At 38.0% G+C, this 24,439-nt stretch overlaps 1 protein-coding gene across 2 annotated transcripts in view; it reads right to left on the bottom strand.

Moving 5' to 3' along the window:
* The window catches only part of LOC105498748 (ubiquilin 1), a 48,227-nt gene that overhangs the window by 6,148 nt on the left and 17,640 nt on the right, over nucleotides 1–24,439 (bottom strand). The window contains exons 2-8 of one of the 2 annotated variants that reach the window (XM_011771050.2): nucleotides 19,845–19,996; nucleotides 16,840–16,955; nucleotides 13,609–13,871; nucleotides 12,595–12,753; nucleotides 11,881–12,115; nucleotides 3,121–3,263; nucleotides 309–392 (exon numbers count right to left, since the gene is read on the bottom strand). In XM_011771050.2, the coding sequence (XP_011769352.1) occupies nucleotides 309–392; nucleotides 3,121–3,263; nucleotides 11,881–12,115; nucleotides 12,595–12,753; nucleotides 13,609–13,871; nucleotides 16,840–16,955; nucleotides 19,845–19,996 (1,152 nt within the window). The remainder of the gene's footprint in view (nucleotides 1–308; nucleotides 393–3,120; nucleotides 3,264–11,880; nucleotides 12,116–12,594; nucleotides 12,754–13,608; nucleotides 13,872–16,839; nucleotides 16,956–19,844; nucleotides 19,997–24,439) is intronic. The other variant, XM_011771051.3, reaches the window with a different exon arrangement.

Below are 24,439 nucleotides of genomic sequence, written 5' to 3'. Positions count from 1 at the left end.
AAGCACTTCAAAGTTAGTACAGTGAAAGGAAATGGTTTATGGTATTAACAAAGCATTCAAAATCCTAGGTCCTAAAAAGCAAAAACAAAATGGTTCTTTCCTCAGAATTTGTTTAAGAAACATAAGCAAAAGGTCAGCAACGAAATGGGACTCAGTTAAGATCAAGCTGAATTCTCTACGAATTGACAGCATTATTGGTCTCTATTCTATGTTTTGCTATCAGCCAGAGAAGAGCAAGGAAAATGTTTATCATCAAATTTTTTCAAGCAAATCATTACCCAAGACAGCTAACATCTTGTCTTACTCACTTGTTGGAGGAAAGTTGGGAGCTGTTGTCTCATTTGTTCTTGAAGCTGAGGATTTCCAGCAAATAGGGGATTATTCAGCATCATCTATGGGGCAAGTGTTCAAACAATTTTAACTGGAAATATCTGAAACAAGTAATGTACCTTGTTTTATTCTATCTTCCCCCAAGTGCCTAAACTGGCACTTAAAAGAGAGGAAGGTAGAACATAAATAAAAAAGGAAAAGGGAAGGTACTGTCCACAAGAGGGATCTCCAGAAGAATAAAAACAAAAACGAGGCATCTTTTCTCTCAATGAGAATGGTGGTTATGATAATGACATGCAATATCCTAAAAAATAAAAGGAATCATTTTCTTAGGCTTTTCCTTGAACAAAGGTGAACATTTGCCATTGAAAGAAAAATGGGAGTAACTGGCATTCATGAAGATATATTTTCTACTACACTGACAGAATAAACATAAACATCAATACATGAAACTATGTAACATGGCTTGCTTAGAAACCTCGACACGCAAGTGGCAGGCACAGAGAAAATCCAGATCTGAAAAGGACCACTACATCTACCTGCCTACTACAAAACAGCTAATATGAGGTCCAAAAAAATAACACCGCAAAACAGCAACCAACGTGCCAGAGAAATGGAGCTGCTAGGTGAAAATCAGCCAGGCCTAGCACCAACAGTCCTCTGGGGAAAGTATTTAAATGATTTAAGACCTAAAATATGTAAATCCATTTGAGAACACCAAGATTAGCATCTGGATTTCACCTCACTACCACCAGAGATGAGAAAAGTGGCATCTCCTAACCTTCAAATAAACGTTAAGAATTTAAAAATCAGGATCAATATTAGTATGATGTCATATACCTAAAAATAAGATTAAAATACACAATCAGCATAACCAGAAACTAATAAATTCTTGTAGCTTCAAAAGACACATTTTATATCATTTTCTCCAGATGGAGTAAAAAAGTCAACTAACAAGGATTTACTGACAGCCTATTTACCTATCCAAAGTCTGGGGAGGAAATGATCCTCGCCATAAAGTAGTTAACTGTATTTAAGAGCAATGTAAATGCCGGTAGAGTAAATTCACCCCAATTCTTGCAAAGTGATCTTTTAGTTAATTTCAATACAATAACCAAAGCAGATGTCAGACAACCTTTCAGGAATATACAGTATTTATTTCAAAGTGACCAATAAGTTCACAGTAAGTAAACTAATATCAGCTTAAGGTCAACAAACCTGCTTCTTTATTGGTTCCAGTCAAATACTTCTTTATTATGAACATATTAACGAGGTTAGCACACATATCTTTTGGAATTTACTTCATTTAATATTAAAAAAGCATGTCATCTTAAATGTATTTATTCGCAGATAATCATCTCATTTGATTAGGATATTTCTTATAACTTACCTGAGTGCTTATACTACAAGATTTTACACTCAAGACTCTTTTTAAATATTTAAAAATCAAAAGAATAGAAAAAAACACAGATTTTAATCTGCAGATAACAAGAACACTGTAACGGTTTCTAAACTATCTGTAATAAAAGACCTGCCAATCTAGTATTAGCAACATTGTGCTTTAGAGTAAAAAAATAGTATGTGAGTGCTCAAGTCACTTTACTAATGTAAGATTATTACAAATTGCTAGGCATGTGCTTGTTAAAGTCAAATTTTGAAAGCAAGATGCACATTCAGTATTAGCCATATACACACTTAAAATGGCTTATTATGGTAAATTGAGGCATTTAATACTAACAACTCAGTCTGATAAGTTTCATATGCATAAATCAATCTTCCATAAAATGTACCTCCAATATACAGAATCACAGACACAAAAATTCTTCTTAAAATTCGTTATTTCCAATTTCACAAATTTGGTGAGGGCATAAGTTATTACTGAGAATTATACGTCAAAGATACTTGAATCAATATAGTTCTAGAATTTAGAAAATAAAAACCATTCATTTGACTTAAAGCTTTTAAAATGTAAGGGATGGGATTAACTATAAAGTCCTCCAAATTCCTGACGCACTACAGAAGCCGTTTTTAACAAACAGCAAATATAAACTACAGATGATCAAGGTTTATTTCACATTCTCCGTGGTTTTTCAAGCCCTATGGTAAGGAACCTAGAGAGTACCTAGAGAACTTGAGGGGGAAGGAGTTATCAGATGCAATTATCTCAAAATGTCTAAGGATGGGGCCCAAGCGTCAGTACTGTCTATAAAGCTTCCCAAGTGATCCTGAATGTTCAGCCAGCATTGAGATCCCCTAATTTTCTTAGCTGTGGTCTCTTTAGAAACAAATTAGAAAAAGGAATACATTAATAAGGGACCAGTATACGATCTTCAGCAGGGAAATCAATAGTTGAAAGAATGAGAACATTGTTCTGACAAATCCCCCTGTCTTTAATAAATGACTTCATACTATTTTACAACTGCCATTTTGAGTGTGACTATTATAATCAAACGTATTAACATTGCTCTTAATTGCTTTCAAGATTTACAATTAAGTAGTTTATCTTCAAAAGAGTGGGCATTCCATAACTTTGTACTTGTCTCCTAACTCAACATATGTAGAAACAAAGGAAACCTGCACTTCTTTCTAGTCAATGAATGGCAGAGATAAAGATGTTTTGTATTAATTTACGACAAAGAAGTACATGGTCTAAAAAACTGGAGACACAGTTTACTTTTCTAGTGTGTTAAGATATCGTACACAACACAAATGTGCCAAAAATCACAATTACTAGATTAGGTTATTTTAATTCACACTGCACAGTCCTTTTCAATACAATTACAAACTCACCTGCGCAGCAAGGTCAGGATTCTGGCTTAGTGACTGCATCATGCTTCTCATGTAGGGAGCAGACAACATGTTTTGCATAAGTTGTGGGTTTTCAGTTATTTGTTGCAACAAGCTCTGCATTCCTGGTGTGTTGAACATACTAGCTGAAAGTTTGTTTTAAAAAAAGACATATTAAGGAAAAATACACAAAAGTTAAAGCTTTAATTTTACCAGGTACAAATGATTATACATATTATGTATCAATTGAACTATGAAAGAACTTTAAAACTAAAAGATCTCTAAAAGTACATGCCCAACATATACCAGGAAAAGAGGACTTACGAGTTTAAACATTCTGGTTGTATTTACAGTAAAATCTTGTCTAATGGAGGACTTCTGAAGTCAACTTAAGGCAAAAATTAGATACGGTCAAAATTACTGCTGAAAAATTCCATACAGTGAAAAAGACTGAGCCAACTTTTCCTCCAGGACTGCGAAGGATTAATTAGAATCATATTTGGCACTCAATATTGCTTACCCTTATGAAAGAAGGAAGCCTTCATGTCCAAAGGAACAAAAGATTTATGCCTCCACCCATTTTCACTGTGTACTGCCACTCACTAAGTAAAATAGTAGGTACATTTAACATTTGAAACCACAGGTAACAGTGACTCCCAGCAGTATCAGGAGCCTGACTACCTGGGTTCAAATCTAACCTAACCCCTGTGATCTTGGGCAAGTTATTTAGTGTCCTCATGTTTAGCATTCCCCATGTGTAAAATGGAGAAAGCGGTATCTACTTCATAGGGTGGTTGTAAGAAATTAATGTATAAAGCACTTGTTATGATTATTGTTTTTCCTTTAATTGCCAAGGGCTACAGCTGAATTTATGTGAATCCCATATCTGATGACAACTGCATATTCAGGCAAATTTTCTTTGAAAACTAAGTTAATTTGCTTGACTTACACCTAGATTTTCAACTGCCAACTAGATACACTCAAACTCAAATATATTCTCAAACTTACTATGCCAAGTCAACTCATCAGGTTTTTCATCTCTCTTCTGCTATTCCATCCAGTGTAGTTATATCAGGCTTAAGACATCTAACTCCTCTTGCGTATCTTTCTAGTTTATTATAATTCTACTGTTTTTAATAGTTCTTGTTTTTCCTATTTTCTCATGTTGTAAATTTTAACGTAGGTTTTTTCACATCCTAGAGTCCAACCTTGGAGATACTGTGGGTTTGGTTCCAGACTGCTGTGTAATAAAGCAAGTCACACACATTTTTTGGTTTCCCAGCCCACACACAAGTTGTTTGCATGACACTGTAGTCTATTAAGTATGCCACAGCCTTCAGTCTAAAAAACACTCTGCACACAAATTTAAAAATACTTTATTGCCAAAAGTTGCTAACAGTGAGTCAGTTGGTGGTCGCCAAAGGTTGAGGTGGCTGTGGTAACTTCTTAAAATAAGACAACAATGAAGTTTGCCACATCAGGAAAACTTTGTTGCCTTCTATGCTGTTTGATAGCATTTACCACAGAACTTTCAAAATTGGAGCCAATCCTCTCAAACCCTGTCACTGCTTTATCAACTAAGTATATAAAACATTCTGAAATTTTTGTTGTCATTTCAACAATGTTCACAGCATCTTCACTTAGAGTAGACTCTATCTCAAGAAACCGCTCTTTGCTCATCTACAAAAAGCAACTCATCTGTTCGAGTTTTTTCATGACATTGTAGCAACGCAGTCAGTGTTCAGGCTCCACCTCTTCTTTTCATTTTGAACTGAGATGGAGTCTCGCTTTTGTCACCCAGGCTGGAGTGAGGGGAGTGGCACGAACTCAGCTCACTGCTGCCTCCAATTCCTAGGTTCAAGGGATCCTCCTGCCCAAACCTTCCAAAGTGCCGGGATTACAGGTATAAACCAACACATCTGGCAGGCTCCACTTTACATTCTAGTTCTCTTGCTATTTCCACTACTTCTACAGTCCCCTCCTCCACTGAAGTCTCGAACTCCTCAAAGGCATCCATGAGGGATAAACTTCTTCCAAACTGCTATTCATGTTGATATTTTGACATCCTCTCCACGAATTAGGAATCTTCTTAATGACACTGAGAATGGTGAATCCTTTCCAGAAGGTTTTCAATTTACTTTGCCCAAATCCATTAGAGGACTCATTATCTAAGGCAGCTACAGTCTTATGAAACATATTTCTGAAATAAGACTTGAAATTGCTCCTTGATCCATGGGCTGTATGCAGAATGAATGCTGTGTTAGTTAGCAGGCATAAAAACAACATTAATCTCCTTGTACATCTCCATCAAAGCTCTTGCGTGACTACATGCACTATCAATGAGCAGTAATATTTTGAAAGGAATCTTTTCCTTAGCAATGTCTCACCAGTAGACTTAAAATATTAAGTAAACCATGCTGTAAACAGATGTGCTGTCATCCAGGCTTTTTTTTTTTTTTTTTTCCTATTTATAGAGCACAGGTAGAATAGATCTAGCATAATTTTTAAGGCCCTAGGATTATTGGAATAATAAATGAGCACTAGCTTCACCTTAGTCACCAGACACATTAGCCCCTAACAGAGTCAGCCTTCCCTTTGAAGCACTGAAGCTAAGAATTGACTTCTCTATAGAAATGAAAATTCTAGATATCTTCTTCCAATAGAAGGCTGATTTTCACCTACATTAAAAACTGGTTGTTTCATGTAGCCACATTCCTCGATGATCTTAGCTAGATCTTCGGGATAACTTGCTGCAGCTTCTACAACAGCACCCGCTGCCTCACCTTGTACTTTCATGTTATGGAGATGGCTTCTTTCCTTAAACCTAAGCTAGTCAACTTCAGCTAGTTTCCAACTTTTCTTCTGCAGATTCCTTACCTCTCAGCCTTCATAGAATTAAAGAGAGTTAAGGCCTTGCTCTAGGTTAGACTTTGGCTTAAGGGAATGGTGTGGCTGGTTTGATTGTCTATCCAGATCACTACAATTTTCTCCACATCAGCAATAAAGTTGTTTCACTTTTTTGTCATTGATGTCTTCACTGGAGTAGCACTTATAATTTTCTTCAAGAACTTTTCCTTCGCATTCACAACCTGGCGGTGTGGTGCAAGAGGCCTAGCTTTTGGCCTATCTTAGCTTCTGATATGCCTCCCTCATTAAACTTAAGATTATTTCTAGCTTTTGATTTAAAGTAAGAGATGCAGGACTCTTTTTTTCTACTTGAATACTTAGAGGCCACTGTAAAGTTATTAACTGACCCAATTTCAATGTTGTGTCTCAGAGAACAGGGAGACCCAAGGAGAGAAAGAGAAGTGGAACAGCCAGTCAGCCCAACAGTCAGAACACACACATTTACTGATTAAGTTCGCCAGGTACAAGGTGGTTCCTGGTACCCCAAAACAATTACTAAAGTAACATCAAAGATCACTGATTACAGAGTCACCATAACAGAATAATAATGAAAAAGGCTGAAATATTGTGAGAATTATCAAAATGTGATACAGAGACATGAAGTGGGCACATGCTGTTGGAAAAATGGTACCAACAGACTTGCTCAATGCAGGCTCACTGCAAACCTTCAAACTGTGAAAATCACACTATCTGTGAAGCACAACAAAACGAGGTGTGTCTGTATTCTAAGCCAGGCTGGCAAACTACAGCCTGCAGGACAAATCTGGCCTATAACATGTTTCTGCTCAGCCAATGAGTTAAAAATTGCTTTTACGTTTCAAAGCCAGGCGTGGTGGTTCATACCTGTAATTCCAGCACTTTGGGAGGCTGAGGCTGGTGGATCATTTGAGGTCAGGAGTTCAAGACCAGCCTGGCCAACATGGCGAAACCCCGTCTCTACTAAAGATACAAAAATTAGCTAGGTGTGGTGGTGCACACCTGTAATTCCAGCTACTGGGGAGGCTGAGAAGGGAGAATCGTTTGAACCCAGGAGAAGAAGGCTGCAGTGAGTCAAGATCATACCAACGCACTCCAGCCTGGGCGACAGACTCTGTCTCAAACAAAACAAACCAAAACAATTTTTGGCTGAGCACAGCGGCTCACATCTGTAATCCCAGCACTTTGGGAGGCCGAGGCAGACACATCACCCAAGGACGTGAGTTTGAGACCAGCCTGGCCAACATGGTGAAACACTGTCTCTACTAAGAAAAAAATACAAAAAAATTAGCCAGGTGTGGTGCGTGCCTGTAATCCCAGCTACTCTGGAGGCTGAGGCACGAGAATCGTTGGAACTTGGGAGGTGGAAGTTGCAGTGAGCCAAGATCATGCTACTGCACTCCAGCCTGGGTGACAGGTCAAGACTCGGTCTTTAAAAAAAATCGCTTTATGTTTTTATTTTTAAATGGTTAAGGGAAAAACAAATCCAAGATAAACATTTTGTGAAATGTGAAAACTATCTGAAATTCAAATTTCAGTGTCCATGAATACCATTTTACTGGAACAGTCTTTCTCACTTATTGTCTATGGGTGTTTTGCGCTTTCACAAAAGCAGTGAGGACTTGCAACAGAAACTGTCTATGGTACTGTCACTCCTTCACACTGTTATTTGTTTTGTTTTGAGACAGGGTCTCATTTCATCTCCCAGGCTGGAGTGCAGTGACGCCATCACAGTTCACTGCAGCCTCAACCTCCCTAAGTGCAGGTAATCCTCCCACCTCAGCCTCCCAAGTAGCCATACTACAGCTGCACAACATGCCCGGCTACTTTTTGTCTTCTTTGTACAGATGAGGTTTCCACGTTGGCTAGGCTGGTCTCAAACTTCTGGGTTCAAGCAATCCACCCACCTTAGGCTCCCAAAGTGCTGGGATAACAAGTGTGAGCCACCATGCCACACCTGACCTCCTTCATACTGTTGTTCAGTATACTACTACAAATCACAGTGAATCAATTATACTCACGCAGCACAAAATCACTGCAGCATTAAAAAAAAATAATAACCAGTATATACCAATCATGCCAGAACAAGAAAAAAGGAAGAAGGGGAGTTACAAATGTCAGGTTTCTAAGGCACAGTGGAATATATTTTATTAAATGAGATGGCAAAACTTGTGTTTCTTATGCAATGACACTGAAAGAATACAACATATATAAACACTTCCGGCACAACTACTCATCACAATACTCCCCACTCACAGAAAAGCAATGGTCAGAAAAAATATAAACTTTAAAACGAAATACCTCATCATAGCCACTTTTTCACAAAAATGAAAATAAGACTGCAACCAAAGTTAAGTTTCCAAGTAACTTGTTAGCCAAAGAAAGCCAAGTACTAGTGATGACTAACAGTTAATTAAATCTTGATTGCAGTAACCAAATGTGTCCAGAGAAAATAAACTCACTGAAGTCTACTCGGCTCTCAGGAAGAACAGTTTTTCTCAGAGTTAAGGATATCAATATTCAATTTAAAAACAATGCAAATGATTCTGAGTGCTATTTCTAAGTTCCTGATGAGCTGACAGATGTTACTGATACTACTCAATTGTATGAGGAATCAATGGCAAGTTTGAAGTGACCAAAAAATTATCCTCTATAAATAATCTGAATGGAACAACCAGGGTAAGACTATTTTTTAAAAAGCTGAGGCCGGGCGCGGTGGCTCAAGCCTGTAATCCCAGCACTTCGGGAGGCCGAGACGGGCGGATCACGAGGTCAGGAGACCGAGACCATCCTGGCTAACACGGTGAAACCCTGTCTCTACTAAAAAATACAAAAAAACTAGCCGGGTGAGGTGGCGGGCGCCTGTAGTCCCAGCTACTCAGGAGGCTGAGGCAGGAGAATGGCGTGAACCCGGGAGGCGGAGCTTGCAGTGAGCTGAGATCCGGCCACAGCACTCCAGCCTGGGTGACAGAGCGAGACTCCATCTCAAAAAAAAAAAAAAAAAAAAGCTGAGAAATACGAATTTTATACAACTTGAAGTAGAATCTGCTACGTGCGGAATTAAAAGGACTTAGTTGGACATATTTTCAAAGCATATAAAAATGTAAGGTATTTAACCTTAAAGACTATAGTTATTCACTGTCTTATTCATCAGGAGCTACTCTGGAAAATATTTTGATCTATCTTGAACCAGGAGATCACATACTACTGAACCAGGAGTATCAGTGAGGAGCATTGTTCACTCCTGTGAACTTAACCATAGTCAACTTCATTACTTTTATTAACAATAGCTCAATATTCTGACATTATATATATCTGACAATAGCTCAACATTCTAACCACACAAAAGGTTGATGGTGACTTAGCAGATGTAAAGTTTCATTGCATTATTCTATCAGCTCACGCCAAAGACTAAAATTTTGGTAAATGAGAACCACCACCCTGTCAACCTACCAACAACCAAACACTGAATTACTATATGAATTCGTTTTTCTTAGAGACTTCGTAATGCTTCTCCATGAATTCAACCTACAACTACAAAGCAAAGCAGCATTCATGTGTGATCATACTAAAGTTATTTTGACAACTAAAATTGTTTGAATCACAACTAATGTCAAGGTGCTTTACAGACTTCCTATGTTGTCAAAAAAAAAAAAAAATCACGAGAAACGAGATCTCCATTCCCACAAATTTGAATATTTACTTTTGAGCTCATACTACCAGCAACATTTTTCAGACCTCAATGCAAATGCAAAGGCAATTCACATTTCAAAATTCACTTAACTGTGCAATTGAGGAGCTACTACCTAATCTTCGCTTTGAAGTGATTAATCTGAATGTAATGGCATGTTAAAAACAACATTATCTAATGGAATTCTATAAATGCCTTCCAAACTGATAAATATGCTATTAAAATCAAATGCTTTTGGAATGAGTATGTATTTTGAATAAAGTCAGTCAAGTCTCATTACATATCACTATTAACAGATGAACTTTGCAATTTTGGTAAACAGAACACTGAACCTCAATTAAGCAAAATGTTATTCCCCCAAAGAAGTCCCATTCTTCTTATCAGTAGATATAAGGAAAATATTGTAACTAAATATTACCAAATTTTTTATTTTGTCAATTAAAAAATTTGTGGAAATTTGTCTTTTGATGCAATATTCTCCATTTTGCCTCTTGGCCAGCAATAACTAAAGTATTATCTGACCCTTCACATGAAAAATCTGTCAACTCCTGCTCTAACACTTCCTTATATTCTAGAGTAAGTGCTTACAGGACCAAAGAAGAGTCAAGAATTTCATCTTTACATGTATGTGTGTGCATATATGTATGCATCAAATGTCACAGTTGAGTAAGAATCATAATACTGTACAAATATGCTGACAATCTGATAGGCCACAGCACAGAAAGTTCATTCTTGCTATTTCTTGTTTTCCTTTGATGGAAATATTAACATGAAATGTTAAAAGTATCAAACCATTAAATATCTGAGTAAAAGGTTGCAAATCTGATTTTTGGTTTTTGGTTTTTTAGACAAAAGTTATTACTGTAGACAACCATGGTAAAGGGAAAGAAAACAACAGCCTAACCATTCAGGAAATATGATTAAATCTTTGCCTGCTCTATATCCTTTAAAGTAAGAACAATGCAACCCTCTCAAAAAATTGTTAGTAAGTATCAAGCAAGGATTAAGTAGAATATAGAACAGATTATTTTTTATTGATTTTAAAATGGTATTCAGATTTTACAAAAACTATATTATATACATAAATCTCAAGATATCCACTGTATTCTATAAAAGAATATATATCAACTGTGATCATTAATTACTCTTCTCATTCTGATTCTTCTTTCAGGAATGAATTTTTAAAAATTCTTCATTCAGCACCTCATCTTTCCACTTTCTCTGCCAAAGTACAGGCAACTTTTAAAACATACCCAGTCTGTCTCATTTTAGGGAAGTGTTCCCATGCCTCATTTCTTCCTACTTATATGCCAAGCATTAGGACCAAAACTGTCACTATGGCTAATGATCTTGGACCTAATTCATGGACAAAACATCAGCATGTAGTATCTGAGCAGCTGAAAGGAAGACATCTACTTACTGAGTCCAGTCTACAGAAAAGTGGACAAAAATAAATTTCTAACCTGTTCACACATGAGAATCTGCTTTACACAAACACACATCTTAACCCCACTATGAAAAATTCAGCTCCACAAAGTCTGAGGGTAAGATCTGGGAATCTGATTTTTAATAAATCTGGCAGGTGCTCTGATGCAGCCAGTATAGCCTTGACCTCAAGACGCGTGCTTGACAATCTACTGATCTAAAAATACAAAACCAGGCTAAAGACAGCAAACATGTGCTCTAGTAACAACCACACAGATAACTAAGTGTTCTCTCTACATTTAAAGCTTCCATTAAAAAAAAAAAAATGTGACCAGGTGCAGTGGCTCACGCCTATAATCCCACCAATTTGGGAGGCCGATGCAGGTGGATCACCTCAGGTCAGGAGTTCAAGACCAGCCTGACCAACATGAAGAAACCCCGTCTCCACTAAAAATACAAAATTGGCCAGGCGTGGTGGTGGGCGCCTATAATCCCAGCTACTCAGGAGGCTGAGGCTGAGGCAGAAGAATCGCTTGAACCCAGGAGGTGGAGGCTGCAGTGAGCCAAGACTGTGCCACTGCACTCCAGCCTGGGCAATAAGAGTGAGGCTCTATATCAAAAAAAAAAAACATGAAAAAGATAGTTTATAAAAGATACTCACCATACACACACACACAAAAGCACAAAGAATAAGAGTATAAACAATGTTTTAATTATGTAAGTGAGGACAACAAAGAAAAAAGCCTGAGTTGTTATAAGCATACCTCCTACTCCAGGCACCAAATTTGGCGCAGTAGTACTCTGCCCAGCAGTGCCACTGGCAGCACTACCAGTAGTGCCACCCACAGTGCTGGTAGTGCCGCTGGAAGCTGATGAACTCTGGGAAGTCTGTGGAGCCCATGGATTGGGTAGTGGATCTCTATTTTCTGTACGGGAAGGTTGACTACCTTCACCAGAGGATGTATTGCTCACCAAGGAAGCAAATGGATTACCACCAAACTGTAATAAAGACAAAAAAATCACAAATAATAAGCTTTTGTTTTAAATAAGACAAGAAACTTTTTTTTTTTTTTTTTTGAGACGGAGTCTTGCTCTATCGCCCAGGCTGGAGTGCAGTGGTGCGATCTTGGCTCACTGCAAGCTCCGCCTCCCGGGTTCACGCCATTCTCCTGCCTCAGCCTCCCAAGTAGCTGGGACTACAGGTGCCCACCACCACGCCCGGCTAATTTTTTGTATTTTTAGTAGAGACGGGGTTTCACCATGTTAGCCAGGATGGTCTCGAGCTCCTGACCTCGGGATCTGCACGCCTCAGCCTCCCAAAGTGCTGGGATTACAGGCATGAGCCACCGTGCCCGGCCACTAAACATTTTAAAAACTGAAAACCACATTCCTCATATAAAAGCTACCCTCAGTCATACACATATTTGTGTTAAAACAGAAGCTACTCCTTGGCCTGAACCTTGGAGCCAGTGGATCACCTGCTCTTGTGCAGCACTCAGCATTGGTTCCTGAATATCTGTGTACATGCGCCTTAAAGCATTATATCCCCCTGGGATGCTTTCTAGGTTGCTCAAGGCTCGGTCCTGGTTCCTCATCATTTCCTGCATCATTGCTGGATTCCTGGCAAGTTCCAACGTCTAAGAAAAAGATTTCCGAAAAAATTTAAAAAGAAGAAAAGGCATTGAAATACACATGAATTACATGAATTACTTTATTAACTGCCATTAAACAAAGTTTATGGGAGGCCACTGTTTTGGACCAGCCTCCTGCACTATGCCCCAGCAGACCAGACCAAACCAAAATGGAGCCACTTGTGCCAAGTGCCATGTAATCAAGTCAACTATGAAAAGGGCCAGTTTCCCCCTCAAAACCATAGTAAGCTGCAGTCAACGTGAGTCACTGTAACAAGAAAGAGTTCCCTCCATTTTAACCCTATTAGGAAAGTAACTTTGAAATGACCCATCTGCTTTTTGTTCGTTTTTGCTTTCTTCAGCCCTTTTATGCCTATAAAGCCAACCTCTTCTGCTCAGCTCATGGGAACACTCTATTTTATAAAACGAGGTGTTGTCTGATTCTAGAATCACAAATAAAAACCAATTAAAGCTTTAGAGTTGTTGCAATTTTGTATTCAATATACAAGGCAGGAGATTATTTTAAATAATCCCTGGTGTATTTCACCTCAAAAAAGGAACTTAGCATTCAAATAACATAAAGAAGGAAGCACTTCGTTAAGAGTGAATTTCCCATCTCCAACATTGGACTTTTTGATTCTTAATCCTTTAAAATAAACTATTTACAAAGATCCCTCAATTTAACAGAAAATTCAGAGTTCAAATAGCCAAATTAAGGCTTTGTTGAGTTTTCTTAAACAAAGATAAGGATTTCTCTCTTTAGCTTAACCATACATATAGGACAATCTCATTAATCATAGAAAATTACATAACAAATATATCATTTTTTAGCTAAACAAATTGAAAGAACTTTCCACATACTTGTCTCATTATATCTGGATTATTCAACATATGACTAATTTCTGGATTTCTCTGTATCAACTGCTGCATTTGTGGATTGGCCATAATTAATTGTCTCATCAGGTCAGGATTTGAGAGCATGCTCTGAACAAAGGGATTTTCCATGATCTGGACCATCATTTCAGGGTTAGACAAAAGTTGTCGCTGCATCTGACTCTGTAGTTCAGAGAAGTTGGTAGTATTCAAACCCAAGCTACTCAGACCTGCAAGTCCCCCAAGGCCACCTAAGAAGACAAAGGGCAAAAACATACAAACCAAAGTCAGAAAATTTATCATTAACATGACATAAACTATGAAGATGCAAAAAAGTATTAGTTGACCCAACAGTCTATCACAAGAAATCATTTAAAAACAAATCGAATACCTATTACTAATATTTAATTCCTATCATTGAAATTAGCCAAAAATTTACACTTTGGTTATTAAATTTAAGTAATAAAATCAACAAAATATATTTTCATGTGTGTAGTATAATACATAAATATATTTGGTCTTTCTCCTTGATCCTGAGTTACTAAAACCTTTGGAATTTTCTGAGTGACAGGAGTATCTTTTATTATTCATTACAAGCCCTTTTTGAAAATTATGCTAATGAAGTGACTTAGGCCCCTGGATAGCCTCAGAAAGGAGCTGGGCACCAGAAAGACAAAGTGATTAAAGGGCTGAAGCTTTCAGCCCCACCCACCAAGAAAGTGAGGGAAGGTAGCTGGAGATAGAGCTCTGTGCAAATTCTTGAACAATAAGATTAAGAAAACTCAACATGAAAAGCATATCTGAGTGTTAGGAGAGTTGTGCGCTGAGGGGACCTGGAACCTTTGAGCTGAACTTCCATGCCCCACATACCTTGTGCCCTTATAATTCTCTTTCAAGATTTGTCTGTTTCTGAGTTGTATCCTTTATAATAAACAGGTAAACGTATAAGTGTTTTCTTGAGTTCCAGGTGCCATTCTAGCAATTATTGAACCTGAGGAGGAGGTCAGGGGAACCCCCAATTTAGAACTGGTCAGTCAGAAGTACAGGTGGCCTAGAACTTGTGACTAGTATCTGAAGTAGGGGCAGTCTTGTAGGACTAAGTCTGCTAACTTGTGAGATCGGATACTAACTGTAGGTAGGCAGTATCAGAAAAGAAACTGAATCTTGGACACAGAGCTGGTATTGGACAACTGGCTGGTGTCAGAAAAAAACACTCCAGAATATGCCAGCTAAAGGAAGAAATAATAAATACACACACCAGACTATAGTTCTAATAATCTTTCCAAAAGACTAGTTTAAGTTCTATTAACAGGAAGCAGAATTCACCTATAAACTCTGGGTACAAGAGGGCTGATACTGCCAATCAAGGATACAGAAAGCCAGGGAACACTTGGAAATAGATTTCTCTTTGGAGGACTTAAACCAAGGAGAAACCTAACAGAGCAACAGGATGACCAAGTGCTTACTTTGGTAATCACAAAGTGTTTACTTTGTAAAATTACATAACCAACCAAATGCATTCATTCCTCACTTACTAAGCACTTTTTATATATGCCAGAGACTGTGCTACACATGTATTGAGAATAAGGCAAAGAGAAAGACATTCTCAGAACTCAATCTAGTGGGAAAGACAGATAAGAAAATAAATGTCTACACAGATGTTAAGTACTTCAGTAAAGAATATTCACAGGATATTATGGTAATATAACCTAAGTGGAATGCCTACTTTCAGAAGAAGAGACAACACTTAATGAGTCTGGAGCATAAATACTTTGCAAGGAAACGTAAAGAAGGTTAGGAGGGGGACTGAATACTAGGCACAATGAACACCATATACAAAAAGCACAGAGATAAATGTATTAATGCATTCTTGAAACCACAAAAACTTCAGTATGACTAACTACAGTAGCAGATTGCAGTGCTCACCAAACATTTCATTTTGCAGCCTTATTATTTCTTTTGCACTTGGACAGGCCTATGTGAAATGCCAAAGGACTACAAGAAATGGTATGTGCCACTTCTGGTCAAAGTATAGCAGGTTCAACTTAAAACCCTTTAGCTGTCTCTTCTGCCATGTTCCAAACGGTAGAGCTATAATACAGCAGAATGAAAAATGACTTTCATTACCTTGAGTCTCTGAGGGACTATATGGATGGGCACCTTACAAACCGGTAAAAAGCAAGTAGCATGCAGAAAAATGTAGCAAGAAATGAAGCTTTGTTGTAATAAACCACTGAGTTTGGCTATCTATTATCAAAAGATAATGGATAACAGCACTTCGGGGGATCACAAGGTCACGAGATCTACACCATCTGGGCTAACACAGTGAAACCCTATCTCTACTAAAAATGCAAACAAATTAGCCGGGCGTGGTGGCACACTCCTGTAATCCCAGCTACTCAAGAGGCTGAGGCAGGAGAATCGCTTGAACCCGGGAGGTGGAGGTTGCAGTGAGCCCAGATCACGCCACTGCACTCCAGCCTGGGCAACAGAGCAAGACTCTGTCTCAAAAAAAAAAAAAAAAAAAAAAAAAAAAATCTTCCACAGAACCTCAATATATAAATCTAATACAGGCCAGGCACAGTGGCTCACATCTGTAACCCCAGCATTTTGGGACGCCAAGGCAGGACGCCATAAGCCAGGAGTCTGAAGCTGCAGTGAGCTATGATGGCACCACTGCACTCTAGCCTCAGTGACTGAGCAAGATCCTGCCTCTCTTAAAAAATAAAACAAAACTAATATAATAAAAGCAAAAGCAGTTTTAGGCTAGGCTGGCTTCCCAGACCCCTTTCCATGTGTTCAGGACAGTTACAAAATAACTAATGCAGTCTGATTCTTTCCTTTTACTGATGAAAAAATTATGATTCAGGGACGCTGGCTTATGATTAATAACCAGCTAACAGAGCGAGATTCCGTCTCAAAAAAATAAATAAATAACCAGCTAATCTTACTCATACTAAATTATGTGGTAGTCAGATCAGGTACACACACACTACATCTCTTTCATTATTAAAAAGAAAGGCACCAACTGATATGTAAGAATATCCACATCCCTACCTATTTCCTTAATATCTACAATTATAGGAATATATAAGTTTTTTTTTAAATTTTTGTTGTTAAAGTGACATAACGTTTTCTTTTCTCATTTTATCTGAAGCTACCCAGGAAGGGAAAGGAGTATTTTTTCCCATCCCTATGGAGATGACTAAAGACACTTACCTAAACCAAAAGGGTTGCTAGTAGCAGAACCAGATGTGGAGTTACTATTAGGAGTTGATGATGTGGTAACATTGCTTCCAGCGGTATTTGTTTGCTGAGCTGAATGATCCTGAGGCCTAGGGAAAATAATTAATCACAGAGTAAGCAGTAGAGCTGATTATTTTTGAAAGAACCACTGAAATCCTGACATCTAGAAATAAAGAGTAAACTCTCAGATGAAATCAAATTATCATTTAATAAAAAGCCTGAGAAAACTAAGCGTTAGGAACAAAAAGTACAAAATAAAATAAAATCCTGCAAAATACAAAATATGCTGCAATTGCCCCTCCTCTCTGAGTATAACGTACATAAATATTTCATTAGTTTTAATCATATTGCTTATGTAACAGAGGGAGATAGGTTATTTCATAAGAGGGAAGTCAGTAACCAGTTACACCCACAAAGTTTGACTATATAAAAAACTTCTTTATCTTGGCCAGGTGTGGTGGCTCACGCCTGTAATCCCAACACTTTGGGAGGCCGAGGCAGGTGGATCGCCTGAGGTCAGGAGTTCAAGACCAGTCTGGCCAACATGGTAAAACCCTGTATCTATTAAAAATACAAAAATTAGCCAGGAGTGGTGGTGCATGCCTGTAATCCCAGCTACTCAGGAGGCTGAGGAAGGAGGATTGCTTGAACCTAGGAGGTGGAGGTTGTAGTGAGCCAAGATTGTACCACTGCACTCCAACCTGGGCGACAGAGTGAGACTCTTTAAAAACAAACAAACAAAAAAACCCACAACTTTTTTATCTATCCCCTTCTAGTTTTTGAGGGTTATGAGCCAGTTTTACTAAGGCCCCTGAAATTCTTGAAAACAATAAAAAGTGAGAGTTCACCAAAAGAAAGTCAATCAATATGATTAATAATTATTACCTTTTTTTTTTTTTTTTAAAGACAGAGTCTTGCTCTGTCACCCAGGCTGGAGGTGCAGTGGCATGATTTCGGCTCACTGTAACCTCCCCCTCCCAGGTTCAAGCGATTCTCCTGCCTCAGCCTCCTGAGTAGCTGGGACCACAGGTGCACATCACTGTGCCGGGGCTATTTTTTGTATTTTTAGTAGAGATGGGGTTTCACCATGTTGACTAGGTTGCTCTGGAACTCTTGACCTCAGGTGATGGCCCCGCCTCACCCTCCCAAAGCGCTCAGATTACAGGCGTGAGCCACTGTGCCTGGCCTGATTATTATTTAGTATTATCTCTAAAAGGAAATAAGCCAGGCAAGGTGGCTCACACCTGTAAAGCCAGCACTTTGGGAGGCCTGACCTGAGGTCAGGCGTCTGTGACGAGCCTGGCCAACATAGGGAAACCCCATCTCTATTAAAAATACAAAATTAGCTGGGCATGGTGGCGCATGCCTGTAATTCCAGCTACTTGGGAGGCTGAGGCAGGAGAATCACTTGAGCCTGGAGGCAGACGTTGCAGTGAGCCGAGATCGTGCCACTGCACTCCAGCCTGGGCGACAAGAGCAAAATTCATCTCAAAAAAAAAAAAAAAAGTAAAGAAATAAAGAAAACCTTTCCATGATACCAGACAAGAGTTTTGAATCTCACTCCTTGCTTCTTTCCCTGACTTTAGCTAAGCACACATTTTTCCATTTTAACATCTCTGAAATCAGGATCTGTCTTCCAATTGCTGACAGCCAGGCATCAACTACATTCCTGCACATGTAGTCTACATGACTTCAACTGAATGCCTGGCTACACTGTTGTACCATACGTGACAGGCTTAATTACCACATTAAGTGTCTTCAAAAAAATTACACCATTAATCGGCACTGAGAGAAGTTATCATGTATTCAGAATAGCACCAAAATAGAAGGAATATTTTGAATGAGTAAAGCAAGTATTTGCTGTTGGTGAATACCAGCATAAAAACTTACAGAATGAGTGTTAATGGCTTGGAACAAAATCCTGGAGAAAATACTGGAGAGCTCTTTTAAGAAATGCTGCACCACCAACACTCTTTGACAGAACAGAGTTTGATACTGTATGAAAAAATATGGACACTGACAACTAAGTCTTTGTATGTCATGCAAGAGTGATACGATAAAATTCCATACCCACGTTAAGTCTAAAGGAGCTCTTCACTAAGCATAAAATAAACCTTTTAAGTGACAAGAAAACATCAATTCAGTTAGCAGTATTCTTTCGTAGTGATACACAAAGGTATCTCTTTAAAACTGGTGGTGCCAGCTGGACACTGTGGCACACCTACGGTCCCAGGCTGACATGGGTGCATCACTTGAACCCAGCCAGGGCAACACGGCATGACTTTCTCTCTTTCAAAAAAAAAAAAAAAGTTCCTTAGACTTAATGAAATATGATTATCAATTTGTGGTTTGCTAAGGAGATAAGTCATTCACGATCTTTGTCTAAAAATTTCCTTACTAAAAGAAAAGCTGGGCTGGGTGCGGTGGCTCACACCTGTAATCCCAGCACTTTGAGAGGCCAAGGCGGGCGGATCACAAGGTCAGGAGATCGAGACCATCCTGGCTAACACAGTGAAACCCCGTCTCTACTAAAAATATAAAAAATTAGCCGGGCGTGGCAGTGTGCGCCTGTAGTCCCAGCTACTCAGGAGGCTGAGGCAGGAGAATGGCATGAACCCAGGAGGCGGAGCTTGCAGTGAGCCAAGATCTCGCCACTGCACTCCAGCCTGGGCGACAAAGTGAGACTCCGTTTCAAAAAAAGAGAGAAAAGCTAAAAACTTGCTTGTTCTAATGCAAATAATTTAGATATAATAACTAAATACCAATGAACCCTGTAAAATATGAAATGGTTATCTGACAATCGCGTAAGCATTAACATGCAATCACTTTTTTTAAAAAAAAAATTAGATAGCAAGGAAAGAATTTTAACTATTTAAATATTAATGACAGGGAAAGTAATTTACAGCCAACACTAGTTACTTTTAGAAGTATGAACATTTATCCACGATTTTCAAGCTGTACATCTTCCAAAACCATACCTGTTTTGCGTTTTAATGACAAGGTGAACAGTAAGTCCATCATGAATTCCATGCTGACTCAAGGTATCTTGATCTTTCAAAATTTTTCCAGCAAATATCAACACAAGTTGGTCAGTATGCGATTTAAAACGTTTAGAGATTTCTTCCTTAAACTAAATAAAAATAAAGTAAGTATGTATTACAGTTGTTTGCACAGCACCATACAGTCTAGTTTCTAGAGGTACCTCATAGAGGCCTCTACTACAGACACTACAGTTCAAACACCATAATGCCAATGTTCCAGGAGGCTGAGGCAGGAGGACTGCTTGAGCCCAGGAGTTCAAGGCTGCAGTGAGCTATTATCACACCACTGCACTCCAGCCTGGGTGACAGAGCGAGATCCCGCCTCTAAAAACAAAACAAAACAAAAACTCCCCAATTCAGACAATATAGAGATGCGTCCTTCTTATGTCAGTATCTTGATCTTAGTAAGAAATGATTATCACTTCATCTCTAACACAAAGGTCTTATTATAGTGCACATATCCTATGTTCAATCCTCTGCTAAGGCCTAACAATGCATTGCTTCCCAATATCCTTATTCTTTTTATGTCAACGAGACCAGATTTAGTTCGAGCCACAATTAGCTCTTACTACGTCCAAAATAATCTATTCCTCAGACTTCTATCTTCAGTCCTGTTCCTTTCTTTCTAGTTGAATATAGTATACACAGCCAATCTCATATTCTTGGCCTGGGGGTGGAGTAGCTCTAATGCAAATACCCCAAGTCTGAAATGCACAAACATTCAAAACTTTTTGAGCATCCATGACACTCAAAGGAAATGCTCACAGGAGCATTTCAAACTTTGGATTTTCACATTAGGAATGCTGAACCAGTAAGTATATAAGGCAAATATTCCAAAAAAAAAAAAAAAATCTGAGACACTTCTGGTCCCAAGTCTGTCTGTTTAAAAAAAAAAAAAAAAAAAGTTTTTGGATAAGGTATACTTAATCTGTATTATACTGACCATCCTTCCCACTTATTTTATTCAATATTTATTAATAAGCAGTACTATGGAAAATCAAAGACAAAAGACACAACTCTTTCCCTGAAGGTGAACAGTCCAACGAGAGTCAAGTAAAACCATGAAGTCCACAGGAAGCATAAAGGGAAGTCAGAGAAGGCTTTCCATAAGTGAAAACTAAAGAAAGACTACAAAGCTGCCAATAAAACCTGAAGAAGGCTTTCCAGGGACCAGACATATAAAATCAGACAAAAGAGCATCCTGCTATAAAGAAAAACTTACTTATACTATTCTCAGATCTTTACCAAAATCACCAGTATGCTTAGGTTTTACCAGACTGCCCAAATAGGAAAGCTTCAGAGTGGGCCCAGGAATCTACATTAAAAGACTGGCTCAGGAAATCAGTCCAAATTCAGAAAAGAATCACATCTTCAAATCACTCTACCTCACTGTCCCACAGCAATGGATCACCATAGACGAGGAAACTGCTGCCAAGAAGGTGTTTTGGAAATACATAGGTGCATTTTTCTGGTTGTCACAATAAATAGACATTAAATGATAGAATGTCTGAGATTTTAAAAATCTTATGGGGACAAGGAAGGGAAGGCATATATAAATAACATGGTAAGCTATGTATCATTGTTGAAAATCAGAGATAGGTACATGAAAGTTCCTAACACTCTACATTTGTATATGAATAAAATTTTCCATAATCAAATTACAACAGCCAATGTAAACAACTGGTTTTTAAAAAATCTATTTTACCTTTGTCAACTCCCATACACATTGCTAACATTTTGAAAAATACCAAAAAAAAGCATAAAGATAACACAAAACTTCGCTTCAGTAAATATTTTGAAGCTTTTCCATCTGCATTTTCTTTCCTTTATTTGAAATCATACGATACATAATCCTTTTATCTAAGACAAGCAATTTCCAAGTAACTAAGAGAAAATCTTCATAGAACACCATTTGCATGATATTCTATATCTAGAAACAGGTCATAATTTAACTAGCCTCCCATTATTAGACACCTCATTTTCCCTTTAGTAGCCATCCGAAATAATAATATAATGAACGGCAGAACACATGGTTTGTAAGGATTAAACGAGAATGTATATAAATGCAAACATCAGGTATATAGGCAGTAGTCAATCAATGGTAGCTACTACTATGCCAGTTCTCTTAATACTCAACAATTTTGTGAGGAAGAGAGATTTTAATCCTATTTTGGACACAGAAAAAGAGGTTACAGATGTCTCCCTTCCCCCCACACTGACACAGCTAATAAACTGGGAGTTAGGATTCAAACCTAGATTTGACTTCAAAGACAAACCTATCCAGATTAACTATTTTTCATATGCAAAATGAGGGTAAAACTAGATTTGTGTTTCTTAACCTGAAACTCAGAAATCTTCTCCAAAATCTTTGATATCCCTCATTATTCTGAAATGAATGACTTTATTATAGAACATACAGTTATACAGCATTTTACCACATTTTAGGATTTGAAGGTAAGATGCTAGATTAAAGACACACATCTGGCAGCGCGCAGTGGCTCACATCTGTAATCCTAGCACTTTGGGAGGCCGAGGCAGGCGAATCACAAGGTCAGGAGATCGAGAACATCTTGGCCAACATGGTGAAACCCCATCTCCACTAAAAATACAAAAATTAGCTGGGCATGGTGGTGCGTGTTTGTAATCCCAGCTACTCAGGAGGCTGAGGCAGGAGAATCGCTTGAACCTGGGAGGCAGAGGTTGCAGTGAGCCGAGATTGCCACTGCACTCCAGCCTGGGTGATGAGAGCGAAACTTCGTCTCAAAAAAAAAAAAAAATGCATCTATTCTTACATCCTTTCAAATACTCACAAAAACAACAGAATTTTTTAAGCTTCATGGAGACATAACTCATACCACATAATTCACTCATTTAAAGTATACAATTCAATGATTTCTGGAGTATTCACAGATATGTGTTAGTCAATTTCAGAACATTTTCATTACCTCAAAAAAAATCTATACCCTACAGCTATCACCTACCTATGCCTCATCACTTCCAACCATAAGAAACCAGTAATTTATACTTTCTGTCTCCATAGGAGTATTTCATATAAAGGCAGTATTATAACATATGGTCTTTGTGACTAGCTTCTTATACTTGGCATGTTTTCAAGATTCACCCATGTCATAGCATGTATCAATACTTCATCCCTTTCTACGGCCAAATAGTATTCCATTGTATGGATATACCACCTATTTTGTTTATCCACTCATCAGGTGATGGGCATTTGGGTTGTTTCTACCTTTTGGCTATTATAAACAATGTGATACATTTATCTCAGAGAAATTGACAAACTAAATGGGCAAAAATGAATTAGTAAAAACAGAAAAGATATGAACAATTAACATATGACCTGACTGGGCATACACAGACCACCAAACCCAACAACTGCAGAATAAGCATTCTTTTTAAGTGCCTTTACTAAATTTGACTACATATCCTGGGCCATAAAGAAAGTCAGCATATTTCAAAAAATTAAAATCTTACCAAGTTGTACTCTGTGACCACATGCAATTAAACTACCAAAAAGATAACAAGAAATCAAGTGTTGATCAACTGGAAAAGATGACCTAAGTGGGATACAAAAAGACCTAACCATTGTTTTAAAGGGGTACCATATACTGAACTATCATTAGCAGAGTAAAAAGATAAGCCCTTAAAGGGACAATTTGCAATACAACCAGCACAGCTCAAATCCAGATTTCATAAATGTCTACAAATCACCAAGAAACACAACCCAATTGAAAAATGGCCAAGAAATTGAAACAGGAATTTCACAAAAATAAAATCCTTTTCATTTAGATGACAAACAACACAGATAACGTTAAATTAAAACCAGTGACAAATGCACTGAAGGGTTCAGTTTAAGACTGTTAGAGTGTTACAGAGGATGCAGAGCAACTGGAAACCACACACACTGTGGGTACAAGTATAAATCAGTACAATTTTAGAATAACATTTTGCAAGAGAAGTTGACCATATACTTACCGCATGACCCAACAATTCCGCTATTTAACAAATTACATGTCCACAACAAATACATCAACAAATACAATCAAGAACATTCGAACCAGCATTACTTATATTAGCCAAAAACTGAAAGCAATCCAAATGTCCCTCAACTGTAGAATAAACTAAAGTGCAGTCATGTACTAGATTACCCCCAATGACAACAAATGAACTACTGCCACATATCATCATGGATACCTCAACACACAGCAAAAAAGCCAATCACAAATGAAGATAAATTGTATGATTTCATTTATATGAAGTTTTTTGTTTTTTTAAGGGTTGGGAACAAAATCCATGGTGTCCAAAGTGAGAATAGTGGTAACCTTAAGTTTGAAAGTGACTTCTTGGGAATTCGTATCATGTTCTACTTTCTTGACCTTTAGGCTAAAACACAAACCTGTACATTTATGATATATGTATTCTTCTATGCTGTACTTTAATAAAAATAGTTTTAAAAGTTGACTGTGAACTTTTAAGCTGCAGCAGGGGCTGGGTGTGGTGGTTCATACCTGTAACCT

This window comes from Macaca nemestrina, chromosome 14 (assembly GCF_043159975.1).
Source record: "Macaca nemestrina isolate mMacNem1 chromosome 14, mMacNem.hap1, whole genome shotgun sequence".
In the NCBI taxonomy this organism is placed as follows: domain Eukaryota; kingdom Metazoa; phylum Chordata; class Mammalia; order Primates; family Cercopithecidae; genus Macaca; species Macaca nemestrina.
Note: the sequence above shows the minus strand (reverse complement) of the source record. Positions and strands in the feature narration are given on the sequence as shown.